Source organism: Camelus bactrianus, chromosome 35 (genome assembly GCF_048773025.1).
Source record: "Camelus bactrianus isolate YW-2024 breed Bactrian camel chromosome 35, ASM4877302v1, whole genome shotgun sequence".
Lineage (NCBI taxonomy): Eukaryota > Metazoa > Chordata > Mammalia > Artiodactyla > Camelidae > Camelus > Camelus bactrianus.
In genome coordinates, this window is record NC_133573.1 from 31595281 (window position 1) to 31613987 (window position 18707).

At 54.9% G+C, this 18707-nt stretch overlaps 1 protein-coding gene across 16 annotated transcripts in view; it reads left to right on the forward strand.

The window, feature by feature from the left end:
- The window catches only part of DIP2C (disco interacting protein 2 homolog C), a 274924-nt gene extending 258739 nt beyond the window's left edge, over positions 1–16185 (forward strand). For all 16 annotated transcript variants that reach the window (XM_074358494.1, XM_074358500.1, XM_074358497.1 and 13 more), the window contains 5 exons: positions 5742–5799; positions 7089–7163; positions 9489–9663; positions 10820–10943; positions 13279–16185. In XM_074358494.1, coding sequence (XP_074214595.1) covers positions 5742–5799; positions 7089–7163; positions 9489–9663; positions 10820–10943; positions 13279–13531 — 685 coding nt within the window. In that variant the 3' untranslated portion in view covers positions 13532–16185. The remainder of the gene's footprint in view (positions 1–5741; positions 5800–7088; positions 7164–9488; positions 9664–10819; positions 10944–13278) is intronic.
- The last annotated feature ends 2522 nt before the right edge of the window (positions 16186–18707 follow it).

The window sequence follows — 18707 nt, forward strand, 5'->3', positions numbered from 1 at the left end:
TGTTTGCTGTTTGAGGAAAAAGGAAAATAACGTGTTCAGAAGAAGCAGAAATCAAATGCTGTAAACAGTGTCCCTGTTTAGCTCTAGAATTACTGAATAATAAGCTGTTCCTCAGAATTTCTGTGGACGTTCTTTGTAGTCACTGAGCTGGTGTCATCTACGCCTGGGAACTGAGAGAGAAAAACCCAAAGTCAGTGTCATACTTGAAGGAATAACTGCCCCCCCCCCCCCCGCCCCGGGACATGCTGTGTTCCTGCCGCTGCACAGGCCATGTCCCTGCTGGGCCATGCCGCATCAGACCCGTCTCCCCGCCACCCGGCGGCGAACGCTCGTCCTGAGCAGAAGAAGCGAAGCCCGCTGGTCCCTCAGCAGCGCGTCTGGGCTGCCTGGGCCCCTCTGTGACGGTGGATGGCCCCCCGCCTGTGCCGTGCAGATGGGGCTCATCCCCCAGGTTTTACTGACCCCCAGAGGTGTCACTGCCAGGACATGCCCGCACTGGGTTTGTCCATGATTCTGAAGCCACTGTGGCGAGGGCTGGCACTGCTGCGGGGCAGGTGATGTGCCCTCAATGGTGACAATCCGCTGAGGGGCAGGCAGCCCCGGGAGGCGGGAGCGCTCACCCCCTTTGCCAAGAACCAGCTGCCAGAGGGGCGAGCTGCGCTCCTAGCCCAGAGGCCCCGGCCACCCTGTCTCCCTCAGCGCAGCCCGTGCTTCTGAGTGCCCCGCCTGCCTGCTGCTCGTGCGTGTCGCCGGCTCTTTCGGGAGGCGCGTCTCTGCCTCTTTCTGTTGGAGTGGTTTTCTCGCCGTGGACTTCTGTCTTCTCGAGTGGATGCAGGGCCGCCTCTGAGTGAGTCCAGCACCCCTCCCTGCTCTCCCGGGACTGCTGACGCACTGCATCTTCTGCGTACTGACCAGAGAAGAAATTTCTTTTTCTTTTTTCACATCTGCCCTCCACCCTTGCCCCGGCCCCTCAGCAGCCCAGCCGGGAGATTCCTGCCGTAGATGCCCCTGGTTTCCCACGCTTCAGATGAGCTCTGCAGCTGAGACTCCGTGCGCCTGCCTGCGTCGGAGGCCAGGGTCAGCAGGGAAGGGCAGGAAGAGGGCAGGGAGGCCTGCTGGTCAGAGCAGCAGAAGCTGGCCAGCACACAGGGCCAGCAGCTCCCCTGCTGAAGGAGCCCGGGCCGTGGGCTCACCCCAGTGCTGGCAAGAACCTTGAAGGGAGAGGCGTGGGTGTGGATGCGAGTCGCAGCCCTGGGGGTTTGCTCCCTCCGTTGTGGCCTGAGTGGTCTGGTTCCATTCCTGACACCAGGTGCCCACTCAGAAGCTGTCCCCATCATAACGCGGCCACCAGAGCTACCTGGCAGGGGTTTGGAACGTCCTCAGGGAGTGGTGGCCGTGAGTGGACAGCCGGCAGAGTGGAGCTTGTCCAGAATGGCCCTCATTTTTGACAGTTTTTGCTCCCTGGCCTGACCGCCTGGCCTCTGCAGGACGCCTGGCCCACACGCTGGCTGACTGCCCACCCCCCAGAGGACAGCAGCCCTGCTTGGGGGCCTAGCCAGCCGTTACTGCCCCTTCCTCTTTCCTTCTCCCCTCTTCCCTCGCTCCTGCCCCTGCCTGCCCACCACCTGTCCGGCCAGCTTGGCCTTGTTTCTCTGTTGCTTCTCCGTCTGCAGCCAATTGCCAATGTCCAGAATCCCCAGTTGGCCAGCCAGCCCTTGGACACAGGCTTCTTCACTTAATCTGACTGCTCAGATCAGCCTAGGTTTATTTCAGTGTGACAGGTGGGGCCTCCTGACCCCACAGGCTATGGAAGTCATCGTTCCCAGCATTGCCTTTTCCTGCAAGCATCACGTCTGTCTGAAAGCCGCTACGGGTGAAGCTCCGTAGATCCTAAGTACTGTTCAGGTGGTCATTGTCAGTGGTAACCTGCCCTAAACTGCATTACGCTACCTGGGGCATAGAGGAGTTTTAAGTCCCTTTTAATTCTGTCTTGGTGTAGCCAGTGATCTACTTTTGCAGGTAACACCTTTAAGCCTATCAGCACACAGGCAGACCTCAGAGATACTGTGGGTTTGGTTCCAGACCACCACAGTAAAGCAAACGCCACAGTAAAGTGCGTCACGTGGTGGGGAGGGTAGAGCGCATGGTTAGCAGGCACGAGGCCCTGGGTTCAGTCCTTGGTGCCTCCATTAAATAAGCAAATAAACCTAGTTACCTCCCCCAAAAAACACACAAAAGTGAGTGACTCAAATGTTTTGATTCCTCAGTGCATATAAGTTATGTTTACACTATATGATAGTCTGTTAAGCATGCGATAGCATTATGTCTTTAAAAAAAAAAAAGGCACACCCCTTAATTTTAAAATATTTTACTGCTAAAAGATGCTAACCATCATCTGAGCCTTCAGGGAGGAGGAATCTTTTTGCTAGTGGAGGGTCTTGCCTCAGTGCTGGTGTTCGCCTGACGGAGCAGGATGGCGGTAGCTGAAGGCTGCGGTGGCTGTTTGCCACCGTAAGGGACCCCCTTTCACGAACAGTCTCTCTGTATTGTGCAGCATGTCTGATAGCGTTTCCCCCACAGAGTTTCCTCCAAATTTGAGTCCATTCTCTCAACCTTTGCCGCTGTTTCATCGACTTAGTTTTTGTAATATTCTAAATCTTTTGTTGTCATTCCAACAATCTTCACAAGGAGTAGCTTTCCTCTCAAGAAAACACTTTCTTTGCTCATCCGTAAGAAGCAGCTCCTCGCCCACTCAAGCTGTGTCCTGAGATCGGAGCAGTTCGGTCACATCCTCAGGGCTCTGCGCCTGGTTCTCATGCTGCTTCCACCACATCTGCAGAGACTTTCTCCGCTGAAGTCCTCAGCCCCTGCAGCAGGTCGTCCACAGCGGCTCCGATGAACTTCTTGCAAACCCCTGTGAATGCTGATGCTGCGACCTCTTCCCAGGAATCACGAATGTCCCTAGTGGCACCTAGGATTGTAAGCTCTCCCCAGAAGGTCCTCCACTGACTTTGCCCGGATCCATCAGCGGAATCGCTGTCTGTGGCAGCTGGAGCCTCACAAAATGTATTTTGTGAATAATGAGACTTGAAATGACTGCTTGCTCGTGGACTACAGAATGAATGTTGTGTTACAGGCATGAAAACAACATTTATGTCACTGTTCCTCTGCATCAGAGCTCTTGGGTGACCCGGCGTGTTGTCGGTGAACAGTAATATTTTGAAAGGATTTTTTTTCTGTGAGCAGTAGGTCTCAACAGTTGGCTTAAAACATTCTGTAAACCATGTTGTAAACAAATGTGCTGTCTTTCAGGCTTTGTGGTTCATTTGGAGGGCACAGGCAGAGCAGACGTAGCTTCATTCTCAAGGGCCCTAGGGCTTTTGGAATGGCCAGGAGCATTGGCTCCTAGCAGGAGGGTCAGTCTGACCTGTGAAGCTTCGAGGCCAGACACAGACTTCTCTGCAGCTGTGAAAGTCCTAGATGTCATCTCCTTCCCACATAAGGCTGTTTCATCTGCCTTGAAAATGTGTGGTTTAGTGCAGCACCATCGTGAGACCTGGGCGGGACCTAGGGCACCGCTGCGGTGTCTGCCTCGGCTCTGGCTGCCTCACCTGCGCTCGTGTGTTGTGGAGACGGCCTTTCTCCTTGACCTCAGGGACAGCCTCTGCTGGCTTCAGTCTCCTTCCGCAGCGCCCTCCCCTCCCTCGGCCTCCATGGAGTTGGAGAGCTGGGGCCTGGCTCTGGGCGAGGCTTTGGCTGAGGGGCTCTGGAGGCTGGTTTGGTCTTCTGCCCATACCCCTCAGACGTTCTCCATCTCGGCAGTAAGCGTGCTTGGCTTTGTTACCATTCGTGTGTTCGCTTTTAATTTCCTTCAAGTACTTTTCCTTTGCATTCACAACTAGGCTAACCGGTGCAAGAGACCGAGCTTTCAGCTCATCTCAGCTTTCAGCGTGCCTTCCTCACTGAGCTTAATCATTTCTGGCTTTTCATTTAAAATGAGAAGCATGTGGCTTTTCCTTGAGAAGAGTGTCACTTGAACACTCAGAGGACATTACGGGTTATTAAGCGGCCTGATTTCGAGATCATCGCGTTTCAGGGAATAGGGAGGCCGTGGAGGGAGAGACAGCGGAACAGCCGACCAGTGGAACAGTCAGAGCAGATGACTTTTATTAAGTTCGCCATCTTATGTGGGCAAGTTCGTGGCGCCCCAATTACAGTAGTGACATCAAAGATCACTGATTGCAGATCCCCATAACAAATACATATGATAATGAAAAGTTTGAAATATTGCCAAGAATTGCTACCAAAATGCTACAGAGAAAAGAAGTGAGCAAATGCTTTTGGAAAAATGGTGCCTATAGACTTGCTCAGCGTGGGGTTGCCGCAAACCTGCAATTCGTGAAAGAACGGTACCTGCAAAGCACGCTGACCCAAACGCGGGAGACGAGGCGCGCCTGTGTCTGGGCTTAAGTGGAGCAGACGCAGGTCGTTTTCCCTCGAGAGCCCTCCCCTCCCGCTGTCTGCAGCAGGGTCTTCCTTGGGACAAACACCGGGGGCTCAGTGGTTATCAGACCGCCAGATTTGCTGCAGGAAGCTCTTCCGCCCCGTCGCATCACTGCTGCAGCCACCTGCCGGGTTTCCTCCGCTGCTCTTGTCTCAGCAACACGAGGCACCGCACCAAAGCCTAGGTGGGAGGCAGGGCGTCCTCTGCCTGAAAGTAAGACCCTTCTAGCTGCTGAGAGCTGGGAGCCCCACAGCGCCCCTCTGTCAGCACCTTGTCTGCCTGCCTGCCTCATGCCGACGTGGTCCCCCACACCCTGGGGCCTCGTGCTGCATGGCCACCAAGCCCTGACTCTCGGGGGCCCCCCTTCAGCAGCACTTGTCAGTTACGGGGGCAGATCTGCGCTGATACGAAGACCAGGTCACGGTGGTGCATTGACAGCCCTGCCCTCCGCCCTCTGCAGCCGGACGTTGCGGCCTGTCGGTGAAGGATCACATCACAGTCTCAACACAGCGTGGCAGAGATGTAAAACCAGCCCTGGAGGCCACAGAACACCTGGCATAATGCAGCTGGGAAGGACTTGGCCACCTCAGGTTGTGACTGGCACCAGCGTCCTCTAGAGTTCTTAAAATTAACGTTGAGTAGTTTTTTAATTGAGAAGAGCTTCTTTTTTGAAGTTAGATTTTGCTGTCTGAATTGGCCTGTCCTCTCCCCGCTGGGCCCCACTGAGCCCGGTTTAGGAGGTGGATTCTGTGCTGCTGCCTCTGAGGCCCCTCCTGTGGCTTGTGGTGGCAGGGCTATGACGTGTGGCCCCCTCCCGTGGCCTGCAGAGGCAGGGCTGTGGCCTGGGGCCCCTCCCGTGGCCTGTGGTGGCAGGGCTGTAGGCTGTGAGCGCTTCAGGACCAGGAGTCACTATCACCAGGGGTGGCGGCTCTTTCAGGACCACAGTTCGTTCTGTGTCCTTGTTTTTTCTCCCGCAGATACAGCCATTCTGAGGGTTGGTGAATGAGGCTCTGTTCTCCGTGGCCTGTACAGTGGCTGTTTCCTGCCAGAGCACAGTTGCTCTCTGCTGTCCCTGCTTGTTCTCTGACTTCTGGCCTGTCTTTGGGTTGAGTTGTGCTCGCCCACAGACTTACGTTCCCCGTGCAGCTGCCAGGCTTCGGCCTGGAGCTGAGCGTGGAGGACGGGGCTGCATCGGCGCAGAGACACACTCAGTGACGCCCTCTGTTTCCCTTTGTAGAGTCCGCTTAGTAGAAAGAGGATCCCCTCACAGTTTGCCGCTAATGGAATCGGGAAAAGTAAGTATTGAAGGAAGCATATGCATTTTCACAGAAACATGAGTCTTAATTTCTGAGCTTTAAAAATTTAAGAAAAATATTACGGAATTTTTTTCCCGAAAAGTTTTCTTTAACGTAATATCTCAGGACTGATTTTGGCCATGAGCGCAGAAATTCAGAATTACAGTGTTTTAAATGAGTCAGTTTTCCTTCATGTGGAGGACATCACCGGGCTGGCACCTCTGTCTTGTTCTGCTCCACATGGCCACTCCACCCAAGGGAGCCTCGGGGTCTGAAGTGGCCTGGCTTCCTTCCCACAGTCCTGCAGCAAGAGGGGCAGGAAAAGGAGGAGCGGGAGGCGCAGGCTGTCAGGAAGTTCCCTCACACTTAAGTACCACTGGGCATGGGCACGCCCAGCTGGCAGGAAGGGTGGGGGTCCTGTGCCGTTTCTGAACACCTGTGGGCCTGGCTGAAACTCAGGGTGTGGCTCCCTGTGGAAGCACAGTGAAGACTGTGGGGGTGGGGGTTACCAGGGACAGCCAGTAGTCCTGCCACAGTGGTGGCATCGTGTGCAGAACTAAAGGGCAAGGAGCAGACCTAAACCTCAGTGAAGACTCTTTTGGAGCCAGTTGTCCGACTTCTCCACTTGACATGGTTCTGAAAGCATCTTCTGCTGTTTTGGACCTTTTATAGTCTGTCTGCCTGACCACCCATCAGAATTCTTGGTTCTGAGTTGGCTCTAGGATAGAGCTCAGCCTGGTGGGCCGGTAGTCAGACAGGTTCCCAGGGCTTTCTCCGCAGATGTCTCCGTGGACCTCGACCACGCGGCGTTACTTTGCCGAACCGAGACGGCTTGTGTTCTGAATTTCCAGAAGAAGCTTTCACTTCCTGTGAAATGTGGTTTCGGTAGAATTCAGAACACTTCCAAGCTAACCTTCCTTTAAGAAGGCGGTGCTTAATGTCAACATTACGCCGGAAGACATTCCCGGCAGGAGAAGTGGGTGGTGTGGTGAAGAGACGGAGCTGGACGTGGTGCCCCAGGCCACGTGGCAGTGACGCCTCTGAGTCCTGGTCTGCAAGCATCGAGCTGTGTTAAATTATATCATTTGTCATGTTTTTGTTCAAATTCTTAATTTTAGGATCACTTTAACACAGGCTCTCTCATTGTAAGTGTTTTGTGTGATTCCGTCATGCTGTGTATGTGATTTAGAGCCATCTACCTTCCAAACCGTTTTAGAAAGGCAAACAGGCACGTGGCATGAAGACATCCCCATCTGTCCTTCCACTGACGAGAACGTTCTCCCACGCAGATCCTGCCAGGTGTTCGGATCATAATTGCCAACCCGGAAACGAAAGGGCCGTTGGGAGACTCGCACCTGGGTGAGGTGAGTGAGGGGCCCATGAGCTTTCCGGGTTATGGGGCGGAAGCTCCTTGAGGGGTATAATTCCCTTCAAAGACTTGAGAGAAGAGAAGACAGCGTGTGGACTGAGGTTTGCCTCCTCTGCTGTGAGAGCCTCCTCGGGAACTCGGCGGAGTAGTGTGTGGAGGGAGTCGGGCCACCACCTGGGGTCACAGCCGTGTCCACAGCAGTGGCAGGCGGGCGACAGCAGGGGTTTATTTGGGTCAGAAGGTCACTTCTGCTCTCCTTCCCGTCTCCAGCCAGCCATGTCATGCTTCTGCCTTCTCCAAGGTTCTCTGCTCTCCCTGGTTAACTTGCTTCTTCCAACACATCTGCCTTCTCGCCCGTTTTCCCCTCCAAGGCCAAGCACACAGCGACCTTCCTGCCAGACCTCCTCACCAGGGCCGCCCGCTGTGTGGTCAGCTTCCCCTTCCTTGACCCCTTGCCACCACACACAAAATGCAGCCGCAGCTGGCATCCCACTGTCTTCCCAAACAGCAGCCCCGCCGCCGTGGGCGCCGGGCGCAGTGGGTGAAGGAGTGAGGACGCGACGGGGCCGGATTCTGCCCGCCGCACCCTCTCCACACCCTGTCTTCCTGGGCTGATTCTGGCCTCTCACTCGACTCGACTCTGCCCATATGACAAGCAGAACTGAGATGATAATTCCTAAATGAGGTCTGTACAGAGATTTTCCTCTAAACCCCTTCCTAAGAGTGAAAGTGGGCTGTAGCCCCTGCTGTCCTCACTGTGGGCGGCCTTGCCGGGGCCTGAGAGCCATGTGCTGGGGAATCCCCTTCACTCAATGGGAGACCTTGTGTCTGAGAGCAGAGACAGTGTTCACCCTCCTTGTTGGACGCAGGGCTTCCTTCCTGTTGACTCCCTGCTCCGCGGGGCGTGGGGTGCACAGTCCAGACCGGCCCCTCTGACCACACTGCACACACGGCGGCTGTAGGGCGTTTCAGGGGCGAGTCGGCATAGCTGGTGCCTCGGTCGGCACTCAGTGTCAGCATGTTTCCTTCTTGTTTCCTCAAATACCACACTTGGGCATTGTGGTTCCCTGTTTGGTTTTTTTTTTTTTAATGTTTTTTTTGTTTTGTTTCATTTTTGCTTGTTTTTTAGTTTTTTTTTTTTTTTATTGAGGTGTAGTCAGTTTATAATGTTGTGTAAATTCTTGGTGTACAACACAGTATCATACATGGATATACATATATTCATTTTCATATTCTTTTTCACTGTAAGCGGTTACAAGATATTGAATATATTTGCCTGTGCTCTGCAGTATAAACTTGTTTATCTATTTTATATACCAGTCAGTATCTGCAAATCTCGAACTCCCAGTTTATCCCTTTCCAACCCCCTCCCCTCTGGCAACCATAAGTCTGTATTCTATGTCTGTGAGTCTGTTTCTGTTTTATATATAAGTTCATTTGTCTTTTTTTTTTTTTTTTTTTAGACTCCACATATGAGTGAGATGGTATTTTTCTTTCTCTTTCTGGCTTAACTTCATTTAGAATGACATTCTCCAGGGCCATCCATGTTGCTGCAAATAGCGTTGTTTTATCATTTTTTATGGCTGAGTAGTATTCCATTGTATAAATATACCACAAGTTCTTTATCCAGTCATCTGTTGATGAACATTTAGGCTGTTTCCGTGTCTTGGCTACTGTAAGTAGTGCTGCTGTGAACATTGGGGTGCAGGTGTCTTTTTGAATTAGGAGTTCCTCTCCCAGGAGTGGGATTGCTGGGTCATATGGTAAGTCCAATTTAGTCTTTTGAGGAATCTCCGTACTGTTTTCCATAATGGCTGCAGCAAACTGCATTCCTACCAGCAGTGTAGGCGGGTTCCCTGTTTTTTGATGTTACATGCTTTCCCTCCTGGTTTGTTTGTGTCGTGTTGTTTTATTACAATGTGTTTACAAAAGTATGCAGACCAGGTGAAAGGGAAAAATAAATCATAAAACTCTTCAACATTTTTGGAGGCTGCTTTTTGGAAACAGTCACTTCATTTGAATAAATACAAGGAAGCTCACACAGCTCTGTCCGTTGGCTGTGTTCGGTTTGAAAGCCCCCAGGCAGTCTGCTCTAATGGAGCTCTCCATAGGCCGTGCTTAGTCGTTTGCTCAGCCGTGAGCTTGCTCTCCCGCCTTCTTTTCAGTAAACTCTGTGGCTCCAGTGTCCCCTAGAAACCCGAATGCCTCGTTATCGCAGGCCAGGGCACTTTCAGTAGCTCGGGACGTGGTCTGCTGAGCTATACTAGTTGTTTCTGCCCTGGCCACCACCTTATCCAGTTGTGTTTTGCTTCCTCAACAGATCTGGGTTCACAGTGCCCACAACGCCAGTGGTTATTTCACTATTTATGGAGATGAATCCCTCCAGTCAGATCACTTCAACTCAAGATTAAGTTTTGGAGACACACAGACAGTCTGGGCACGAACAGGCTATTTGGGGTTCCTGCGGAGAACTGAACTCACTGATGCAAATGGAGGTGAGAGTCCAGACAGGCTGCGGAAAGGTCCCCAGACCCTGGAAATCCAATTTGGGGTTTGGGGTCCCCTTCCCAAGCTCTGGGCCCAGCCCGTGTCCACAGAGGAGCAGCAGCTCGGAGGAGCTGGCACCAGGCACAGGTGGTACTTGGAGCAGAAAGTCTTTGCTGATTCTGGAATCCCTTCTCCACTCCTTATTCTACCAAAAGCAGAGGCAAGACTTGGGTATTTGACAGGAATGGGGGCTGAGGTTTCTTGGTGAGACCCGCCATACCCGAACCCCAGGAGATGAGCTTCTAGACGTCAGAGAGGCCCCCTGACCCACCTGCGAGGGGGCGGCTGCACTAACCTGGCTGAACTGGCATGAATTTAGGGGAAAGGTACAGAAACATTCAGGCATTTCCAATCTGGGAAAGTCGTGGACTGTTTTATTTGAGGTTGCTGTCATGGCTCCTTGAAGAACCAAGCTTGGAGACACCCAGACCCCCCAGGAGGCAGGGCAGGTCTCGTCCTGCAGAGCCCAGTGGCTGGACCGGTGGGCTCCCCGCCTCCACCCTGGTCAGAAGCCAGCAAGTAAACGCCTCCATCTCATCTGGCTTCAACTGGAAAATACTTATTTTCTGGTATTTTCTATGCCGGTCACTTCTCCCAGCCCCACCCTGGCACACTCACCACCGTGAAGAGTAAGGAAAGACGTTCAGACTGCATGTTGTCATTACCCCAAGTTTGCACGACTGATGAGAATCAGCGTGACAGCCGCACGAGCTCAGGGAAGCTTTGTGGTCTCACATTCTCAGGGACTGCGCGCTGTTTTCCCGCTCAGACTTAAGACCTCACATGATGGAAGCAGAGGGGTGGGCGGAGTCTTGGCTGCACCGTGTCTTCAGCCTGTGACCCTGGGGTGCGGGGCCGCTGAGGGGTGGACGGTGGCAGCCGACAGCAGCACGGGGGACGGGGACTTGCAGGTGGAGCCAGGGCCCAGGGCCTGCTCCTGGGAGCCTCAGGCTGTAGGGGCCCTGGTGGGGGGATGCCGTGTCCGAGCTCAGCCGTCTTCTCTTTGCGTCTCTTTTGCGTTCGGGGCAAGTGTTCATCTTTTTCTTTCTAAGTGGCTTGAGCGGTACTGTGGTGATGCTCACGTGGTTTCTGTCCCCTGAGCAGAGCGCCACGACGCCCTCTACGTGGTGGGGGCCCTGGATGAGGCCATGGAGCTGCGCGGCATGAGGTACCACCCGATAGACATCGAGACCTCGGTCATCAGAGCACACAAGAGCGTCACAGAATGGTGAGGCGTGGCAGCCGGCCCAAGGCATGGGGTCCTGGGGGGCAGGCTTCCCAGGGGGAGCCGCACCTCGAGGGGTCAGGAGCAGCTGGAAGGAGCCCTCCTGGTCAGTCGGTGATTTTCCGGCCGGGCAGCGTTTCCAGGAAGCCATGTTGGCATTTACTTGGTTTTTTGTTAAGGAAAGCATTCTGTAGGGGAAAACAGACTGTACTCATACATGACAGGCACGGGAAATGCCACGTGGGACTGTCCACGTGGGAGGCATAGCCCCAGCGAGCCTGAGGCCCCAGGAGAGGCCGTGTTCCCTGGCGTCACGGGCTGTGGGTGACAAGTTGCCCATCTCAGCCTCCCCTGGGGGCAAGAGGTCTGGGGGGCCTGGTTCACCCCAGGGCTGGGCTCTGTTCCTCCCCTTCCCCGGCCATTTGGCTGGCTGTGATGTGCACGTGGGCCCAGATTGTGGGCCGGCCTGAAGGCTACAGCGCGACCACCTTCTCAGGTCCCTCTTATGCAACTTTTGAGGATGAAAGGTGGCTGCGGGGTTGTTGGGTACAGGCCTGTTTGCTCCCGTGGTCCCTGAGCTGGCAGAGGCCTGGTGGAGATGGTCTGCACACCAGGGCAGGATCCCGGCAGGGCGCCGTCTGAATCTCGGAAGCAGTCTTCCTAGTGGGTGGGCTGGTCCGGGAGCGGTGGCAGCATCTTGTCACTGAATGCAGGCGGGTGTTTGTGGCCACACTGAGCTGCGCAGAGGCCTTGTTGGACAGAGGTCCGAGGGGAATGGGCAAGCTTCAGAGCTGGCGGCGACCTGTTTTTCAGAACAGGCAGGCCAGGGCTGGTTTGAAACATGAGCTCCCAGTTGCCAAAGCAGCCTCTCCACCTGAGTGAACACGGAGACGATGGGAGCCCAGCCCAGAAACAGGCAAGGCGAGGGCCCGCCTCAGTGCCTGTCCCAGTAGCTGTAAATACCAGTCACAGCCTCGTGTGTTGTATTTTTAGGAAAGTAAGCCTGACTGGCTTGCGTTCCTCCCTCAGGTACTTTCTGTCTGGTTGTAAAAGTGCCATTTCCAATTTAAAAGTGTGCGGCACAGGCACCCCTCGTGGGTTCCTTGTGTCTGTTCTGAGTGTCACTGCTGTCCCTGCCATGAGGCCGCCACCTCGTCTGCTCCCCTGTGGCCCCAGGAGGAACGGACAGCCATGCTTTTGTTGCGACAGGCTTCAATCCGTCGGTTTCTGTGCAGCAGAGCTGCTCTGTTGACATTTCCCTCCCACCCCGCCAGTGATGTCTGCGTCAGCTTGTCAGCTCACGTGGAAAGAAAGTGGCAGTGATAGCCTGTGGCTTCCTGGCAGACCTCCTCCTCTGCACCACGGAATCCGAGCCCATCCAGATGTGGTGCGACGGATTCACGTGCCAGGATAAGGCTGCCCGAGGGGCTGAGAGTGTGACACGTGTGGGCGCTCGAGGGCATCCCCATGCCCAGGGCTCGTGTCCTGGGACGGTGCTGGAGCAGCTCTCAGCAGGTCCTTCCCTCGGGTGTACACGCACGTCCCAAAGCAAAGCCCAGAGGGAGGGATCTGTTGGACACGTTCTGCAGCGTTTACCTGTCATTTTAGTGTGTGTGGGGGCCAAGCTGAACAAAATACGTGTCTTCTCCTAGTAGACGTCCTCGCACACTTCAGAAGTGCTTTCCCAAGTGCTTCCTGCCCATGAGGAGGAACCTCCTATGTGTCTGGCGAGTGAAAGCAGGTCCCAGCGCCCCTGTGGGGTCCGGAGCCAGGGCCATGCGGGGCAGGGCCTCCGTGAGGTTCTGCGACTTTGCAATGTGAAGCGTGGGTCCAGGCTTCTACAAACGGCAGACACGATACTGCTGTGGCCCTCCCACTGAAAGACCCAGAGAGGACACTTCCGGGTGCGTCTCTGACGTCTTCTAGGAGCTATCCCCCACGTGCAGCTTGCCTCGTCCTAAATTCAGTGCTTCAAGCAGTGATCGGTTCCGTGCCCCATGCTTGTGGTGACGGCTGAGCGGTCTGAGCTGGCGCGGCCGGCCCAAGGGCCAGCGTTCACCTCCTGCTGTCTTCTCTTGTGGCACAGGCGAGTCAGGACCAGCCCCAGCCCCAGCCGTCCCCCCATCCTGCCAACCAGGGCGCAGGACAGACTACTTGCGTGCGGACCCGGGAGGGCGGGGCGGGGCTGTGCCAGGGTGATGCCCGAGCCGGCTGGTAGGGGGTGCGGAGACGGTCGGGGACCAGCAGGCCTGAGGAGGCCCAGTGCTCAGGCAGGTCCGCAAAGAGCTAGGTGGTTGCGAGCCCCCCTGCACAGTGATGGCTTCTTTCTCTCTTCCAGTGCTGTGTTCACCTGGACGAACCTGCTGGTGGTGGTGGTGGAGCTGGACGGGTCCGAGCAGGAAGCCCTGGACCTGGTGCCCCTGGTGACCAACGTGGTGCTGGAGGAGCACTACCTGGTGGTGGGGGTGGTGGTGGTGGTGGACATCGGCGTCATCCCCATCAACTCCCGGGGCGAGAAGCAGCGCATGCACCTGCGGGACGGCTTCCTGGCCGACCAGCTGGACCCCATCTACGTGGCCTACAACATGTAGACTCTCCCGAGACGCACGCAGGCTCCTGGAGCGGAGCCTCGGCCTCGCGCCGGGAGCCCCCAGCGCCCTGGTGGGCACCGGGATGAGACGTGGGACGTGAAGCTGGTGCAGAAGGACTTTGCGTTGCTGCCTTCAGTTTGTTAGAAAAGCCCATTTCAAAACTTTTTTTTTTTTTTAATTATTGGATAATAAGTGCTTTCTTCGTAAACGTGGTATTTTGTTAAGCCAAAATAGCAATTAAAACATTCTGCCCTCCCGATGGGTTCTTTTAAGCAGTTTATGTAGTGTGACAAAGAATTGTTTTCTCTGTTTTAATGGTCATGATATCTTAATGACATGGACCTGCTACTATTTAAGCCATTGCTAGAGCTCATCCTTCTAGGAAAGTCTGTTGAGGTACGAGTACACCTTCCAGTTAGCTTTTAGCAGCTTCCTGTCAGAAACATGCTGAGGAAGCAGGCTGATACGCAGCCTGTGAAGTTAGCATAGAGTGAGACGTTATAAATACGGTGAATTTTGGCAGTTACCTTGCAGATATCTTTGTACTAAACTAAAAAGATAAAATAAGTTAACTTCATATGTAATTATGTACAAAACGTTTAATTTATTTTGATCTCTTTAGAAGTATAACAGAGAAAACATTCAAGAATATTAAAGTCTTGTAATGTTTGCTAATATAAAAAGTGTTGTATTATCTTGCGTGGATAGCATCCCAGCAGATATATATGAAATATAAATTCACTAAGAACTAAGGAGATTTTAAAGTTTAAAACGCAGAGCCTGTCACTTGCATGGTGTCCCTCACTGCACTGTAGATCCAGAGACTCGCCCACCTGGCTGATGGGAGCGCGAGAGCGGTCCTGCGGCCAGGGCCCAGCCTGTGCGCTCCTCGCAGAGCCAGAGCCCCGCTGGTGAAGGGGCCGCCTCTCCCGGTGGGGACTGGCGCTGACTGTGCACCTTCCCTCCGCGCTGGCCTGGGAGGCGGGTGGCGAACAGCACATTCTCGGCTGCAAGACTCCGTTGTACGATGTTTCCGTCACTCCTGTTACTGTCACCCTTCTGGTCCTCGGTATGGAAAGGAATGTCACCCTGCGCTGGTGTGTGTTGATTCCCTCAGATGGCCTCTATGTGTAGTGGACAGTGTCCACACGGCCAGCTCTCCGCAGCTCCCGAGCCAGTGTGACTGCCGGGGAGCCACCGGCAGGAGCCGGAGGGCCCCGCCGCCCCCTCACCTCCACCGAGACGCGCTCCTCTTGCTGCTGCTGCTGCCGCCGCCGCCGCCTCACACAGCCCCTCGCTCTGGATGCAACTGGCATCTGTGTCCCGCCGAGGAGGGGGATCTGCAGTCCAAGCAAGCCCGACCCTCCGGCTGTCCCGGCGTGACGGCGGGCCGCATGGTGGCAGTGGGCTGTGCGGTGGTCTCTGTCGGCCTTTGCTCTGTGTGCTGGCAGCGAGCGCTTTGTTGCGAGGAGTTTTGTTTGACTTCTGAGACCCAAGGCTAGTTGTTGTTGGAAGTTTAAGTGACATTTTTTTTTAATTTGTCTGCATGTGGGGTGCACCCCTCCATCTCCACAAAGCATTTGAGTTTTAAGACATTGTTGGACTTCATTGCTGTGTGTGAATATTTCTCCACATGCTTCAGATACACATTCCTACAGGCTCTGCTTCCCAAGGGGGAGCCCCGCCACACACAGACGAGACACGTTCACACGCCCACTGAGCGAGAGGGGAGGGTCGAGGTTTCGGATCAGACACCGATGAGGAAACACAGCCGCGGGGGACCCCGCGGTCCAGCGAGGTGGTGTGAGGGCCGTTGGTGACGTCCTGTCATCCTGTCAGCGCTGAGGTCCAGAGGGCCTCGAGTTCTGGGATTACTGGGATTCGAGTTCTGTTGTGCGAGAAAAGGGGAAGGAGATGCTGAGTACCGCCCGCTTCAGCAATAAAGGAGGACCGTCTGTGTGGCAGTTGTGCCGTGGACCAGCTACTCGTGGGAGCGTCGCCAGTGTTTGTCTTGTGACCTTGTGCTTCTGGTGTCAGACGGAGCCGTGCCGTCGGCCTGCACAGAAGAGGGTGGACAGTGATCTTGGAAGCTCCGACCAGCCCGACGGGCGGTTTCCTCATGGTGCTTGTTTACTGTATCTAATCCTGCTCGACACTTTACCGGAGGGGAACCCCCTTTACCAGGGGCAGGCTGGCAGCGTTGCTGCATAGAGCGTGGTGCCTGGTCAGAGGTTCATGCACTCGGCCAGTCGCAGTCTCAGACAGAATCCCCGTGTGCGACGGACAGCAGCCTTCCCGTGTGTTAAACGCCAGTGAGCTTTGTGCATCTGTGATGACGCCTGTTTTATATTCAGATGAACAAATAAAAGCTTTTATTTTTGTTGCTCTGAAAATAGCGGTTTCTTAATTGGTCCCCTGGAAAACTGGGCAGCTTCCATCCCAGGAAGGAGGCGACTCCTCCCGGGAAATGTACCTGACTCTGTTTACATAATCTGTTGCGTTACTTATCAGTACAGATGATCACACTTTGAACAATGTTTAAATTTTGATGTGGGCATTTATTGCTAAAAAAATTCCTATGGCAACAAATGTTTTGTGAAATGTTTTTTTTTTAATTCTTTTAAATATATCTAAATATATTTGTTCACATTTGCTGCAAGTGTACAGCTTATTGGTGACTTGTAGGGACAAAGAGTAAGTGTGAGTCTGGTGTGCAAATCCTTTCTGTCAGCTCTTGGCAAGAAGCTCCCGTGTCGGGACGTAGGTCTCGCTGACTGTTCCCACCCAGATTGTCTTTGGTTTCGTCTTGGCTTCGTCTTTTGGAAAGCATTTAACGGGGTTAACGGACTTCCAGCCTAATGGTTAGGAAAGGACGTTTTGTACACATGAAAATTGGTAGAACTGAAGTTCTGTGCACAGATCACCAGGCCTAACCTAAGTGCTTGTATTCAAACTCCTCTTGTCCCCTGCCCCCCACTTGTGTCCCGGCCTGTCCCACACCAATTGGGGATGTGAAAGGGGGGGGGGTCACTGAGTGACTCAGAACACTGCGGACATAGAACTGCCCCGCGTGGCGTGCTTTGGGCAGCGTGCGTGTGTGGTTTCTTCCCTGGCGCTGAGGTCTTGGGGCACAATCAGGAGTTGGTGGGCTGGTCGATCGTCATTCTGGGTCTTACTGTCCTCGCTGACGTCTTGGTGCCCTGAGCCGGGTGGTCTGCCCACCGCGAGGGACCTGGTGACTCTGCTCCTGAGGAGAGAAGTCCTGCTCCCTTAACACCCACGTCTTCTGTGACTTGTGGCCTCTACTTAACATCTTCTCGGCAGAACCCACACCCCTGGCCCCCACGGATGGATTTACCCCATGCTTTCTCCCTCCCTCAGGCGGGCACACTGGGTCCCGTCCAGCAGTCTACCTCTTACTGTCTTTCAGTTTTTAAGGTTAATCTGTAAACGAAGAAACTGGGAGAGACGGAGAGACCTGGGCGGCTGTGCCACTCTGGGCAGTGCTCACCCCGGTTGGCTCCTCCGGCTGCTGTGGTCTCAGTGACCCCTTGGTTCATCCCCACCAGGCTGGGACCCTCGAGGGTGCAGGGGTGTGGCCTGCACCTGGGCTGGCACACAGCTGGCCCCCTCTGCAGCTGGGCCAGTGGCCTCCCCAGTGGCCATCAAGCTGGAAGGCAGGCCTGGAGAAGCCGGAGGCCCAGGAGGGGCTGGCAGGGCTCAGGAGGAGAAGAGTAGAAAGTGAAGCGAGAAGGAAGGCGGTGCTGGCGGCCTACGCACAGGGAGGGAGGCCTGGCCTCAGCCCTGCTGCTGGGTTGCTCTGTTCTCTGATGTCATGCTGACGTGTGGTGACCGTCCCTGCACCGTCTGGCCTCTGGCCGGGGGCTGGGGGACCGGTGGGGAACAGGGTGTGTGTTACCTGCCTGCCTCACACGGTGCCTGGCCCAGGGCGGGCGTTCAGGAGATGCAGGTAAGGGAGCTGGGGCGCTGGGACTGGGGGGCAGGTGTCCCCCGAGCACCGTGGTCCCCACAGCTCTTCCCAGGCCGAGCCCCGGGAGGATGTGGTCAGAGCCTGCACCCCAGCTGGTGCCCAAGGAAGGACGAATGGACCCAGAGCTGGCCTGACCCTGCCTGACGGAGGAACGTTGTCCAGTGGCGAGACGCACCTGCGCCTCGTCAGGTCACCCTCAGGAGACTGACATAGACTCACAGGGAGGGGACAGGGTCCCTGCCCTGCCCACCGTCAGACAGGCCTCCCGCGGGGCCGGCGGCATCAAGGGTGTCGGAGCTGGAGAGCGTGCGCCAGCTGTGCACCTCCGGCTGGTGCAAGCCAGCAGCAGCTTCTCCGAGACGAGGGCTCTCCCCGCCTGTCAGACCTGTGCGACCTTGTGTGATCACTGCGGGGTGTCCTGGATGGAAACCGGGGCCGTGCGCCACCAGCCCACCGTTCCTGGAGGTGGGACAGGGGCTGGGCGATGGGCTTTGGGGTTCGTTCGGTTAAGAGCGCACGAGGGCAGGTAACAGGGCGTGTGAGGGCTCAACCAGATCGTGACCAGCCTGCTGAGGCCAGGGTGGCAGATGTGTCTGAAGGGCCAGGTGGCTTCTGTCTGAATCACTCAGTTCTGTTGCTGTGACGCAGGCGCAGCCCTCAGATAAGTGAGCAAGGATCTGGTCCTATAGAACCTTGCTTGTGGGCACAGAAGTGGGAGCTTCGTGTAATTTTCCCCTCGTGAAATGTCATTCTATGGATTTCTCCAACAGTTCGGAAGTGTAAATGCTATTTTTAGCTTGCGGGCTCTATAAAAATAGATAGTAGCTGGATTTGTCCAGGTCTGGGCTTGTAGTTTGCTGGCTCCTGTTCTGAGACACACAAGGAGAAAGGCAAACTTTGGAGAATTAACTTCTGATGCTGACTTTTTTTTCAAAAAGAATTTGGTTTGAGTCTGATAGTTTGAGCTTTAAATTTTTAAATTTTTCAACTTCTGTCTCGTCCGTTTATTCAGTCAACAAGTATTTGAGCACCAACCTAGGTAGTTGCTGGGATGAACTGGGCGAGGAGCCCACCCCTCATCTGGGTTCGTGTCCAGCAAGGGCAGTGAGGCCTGAGCAGGCCTCCGGCTCCGAGCCAGAGGCTGGGGCTCAGTCCTGGTCTCACATCAGCTTTCCTGTCCCCGTG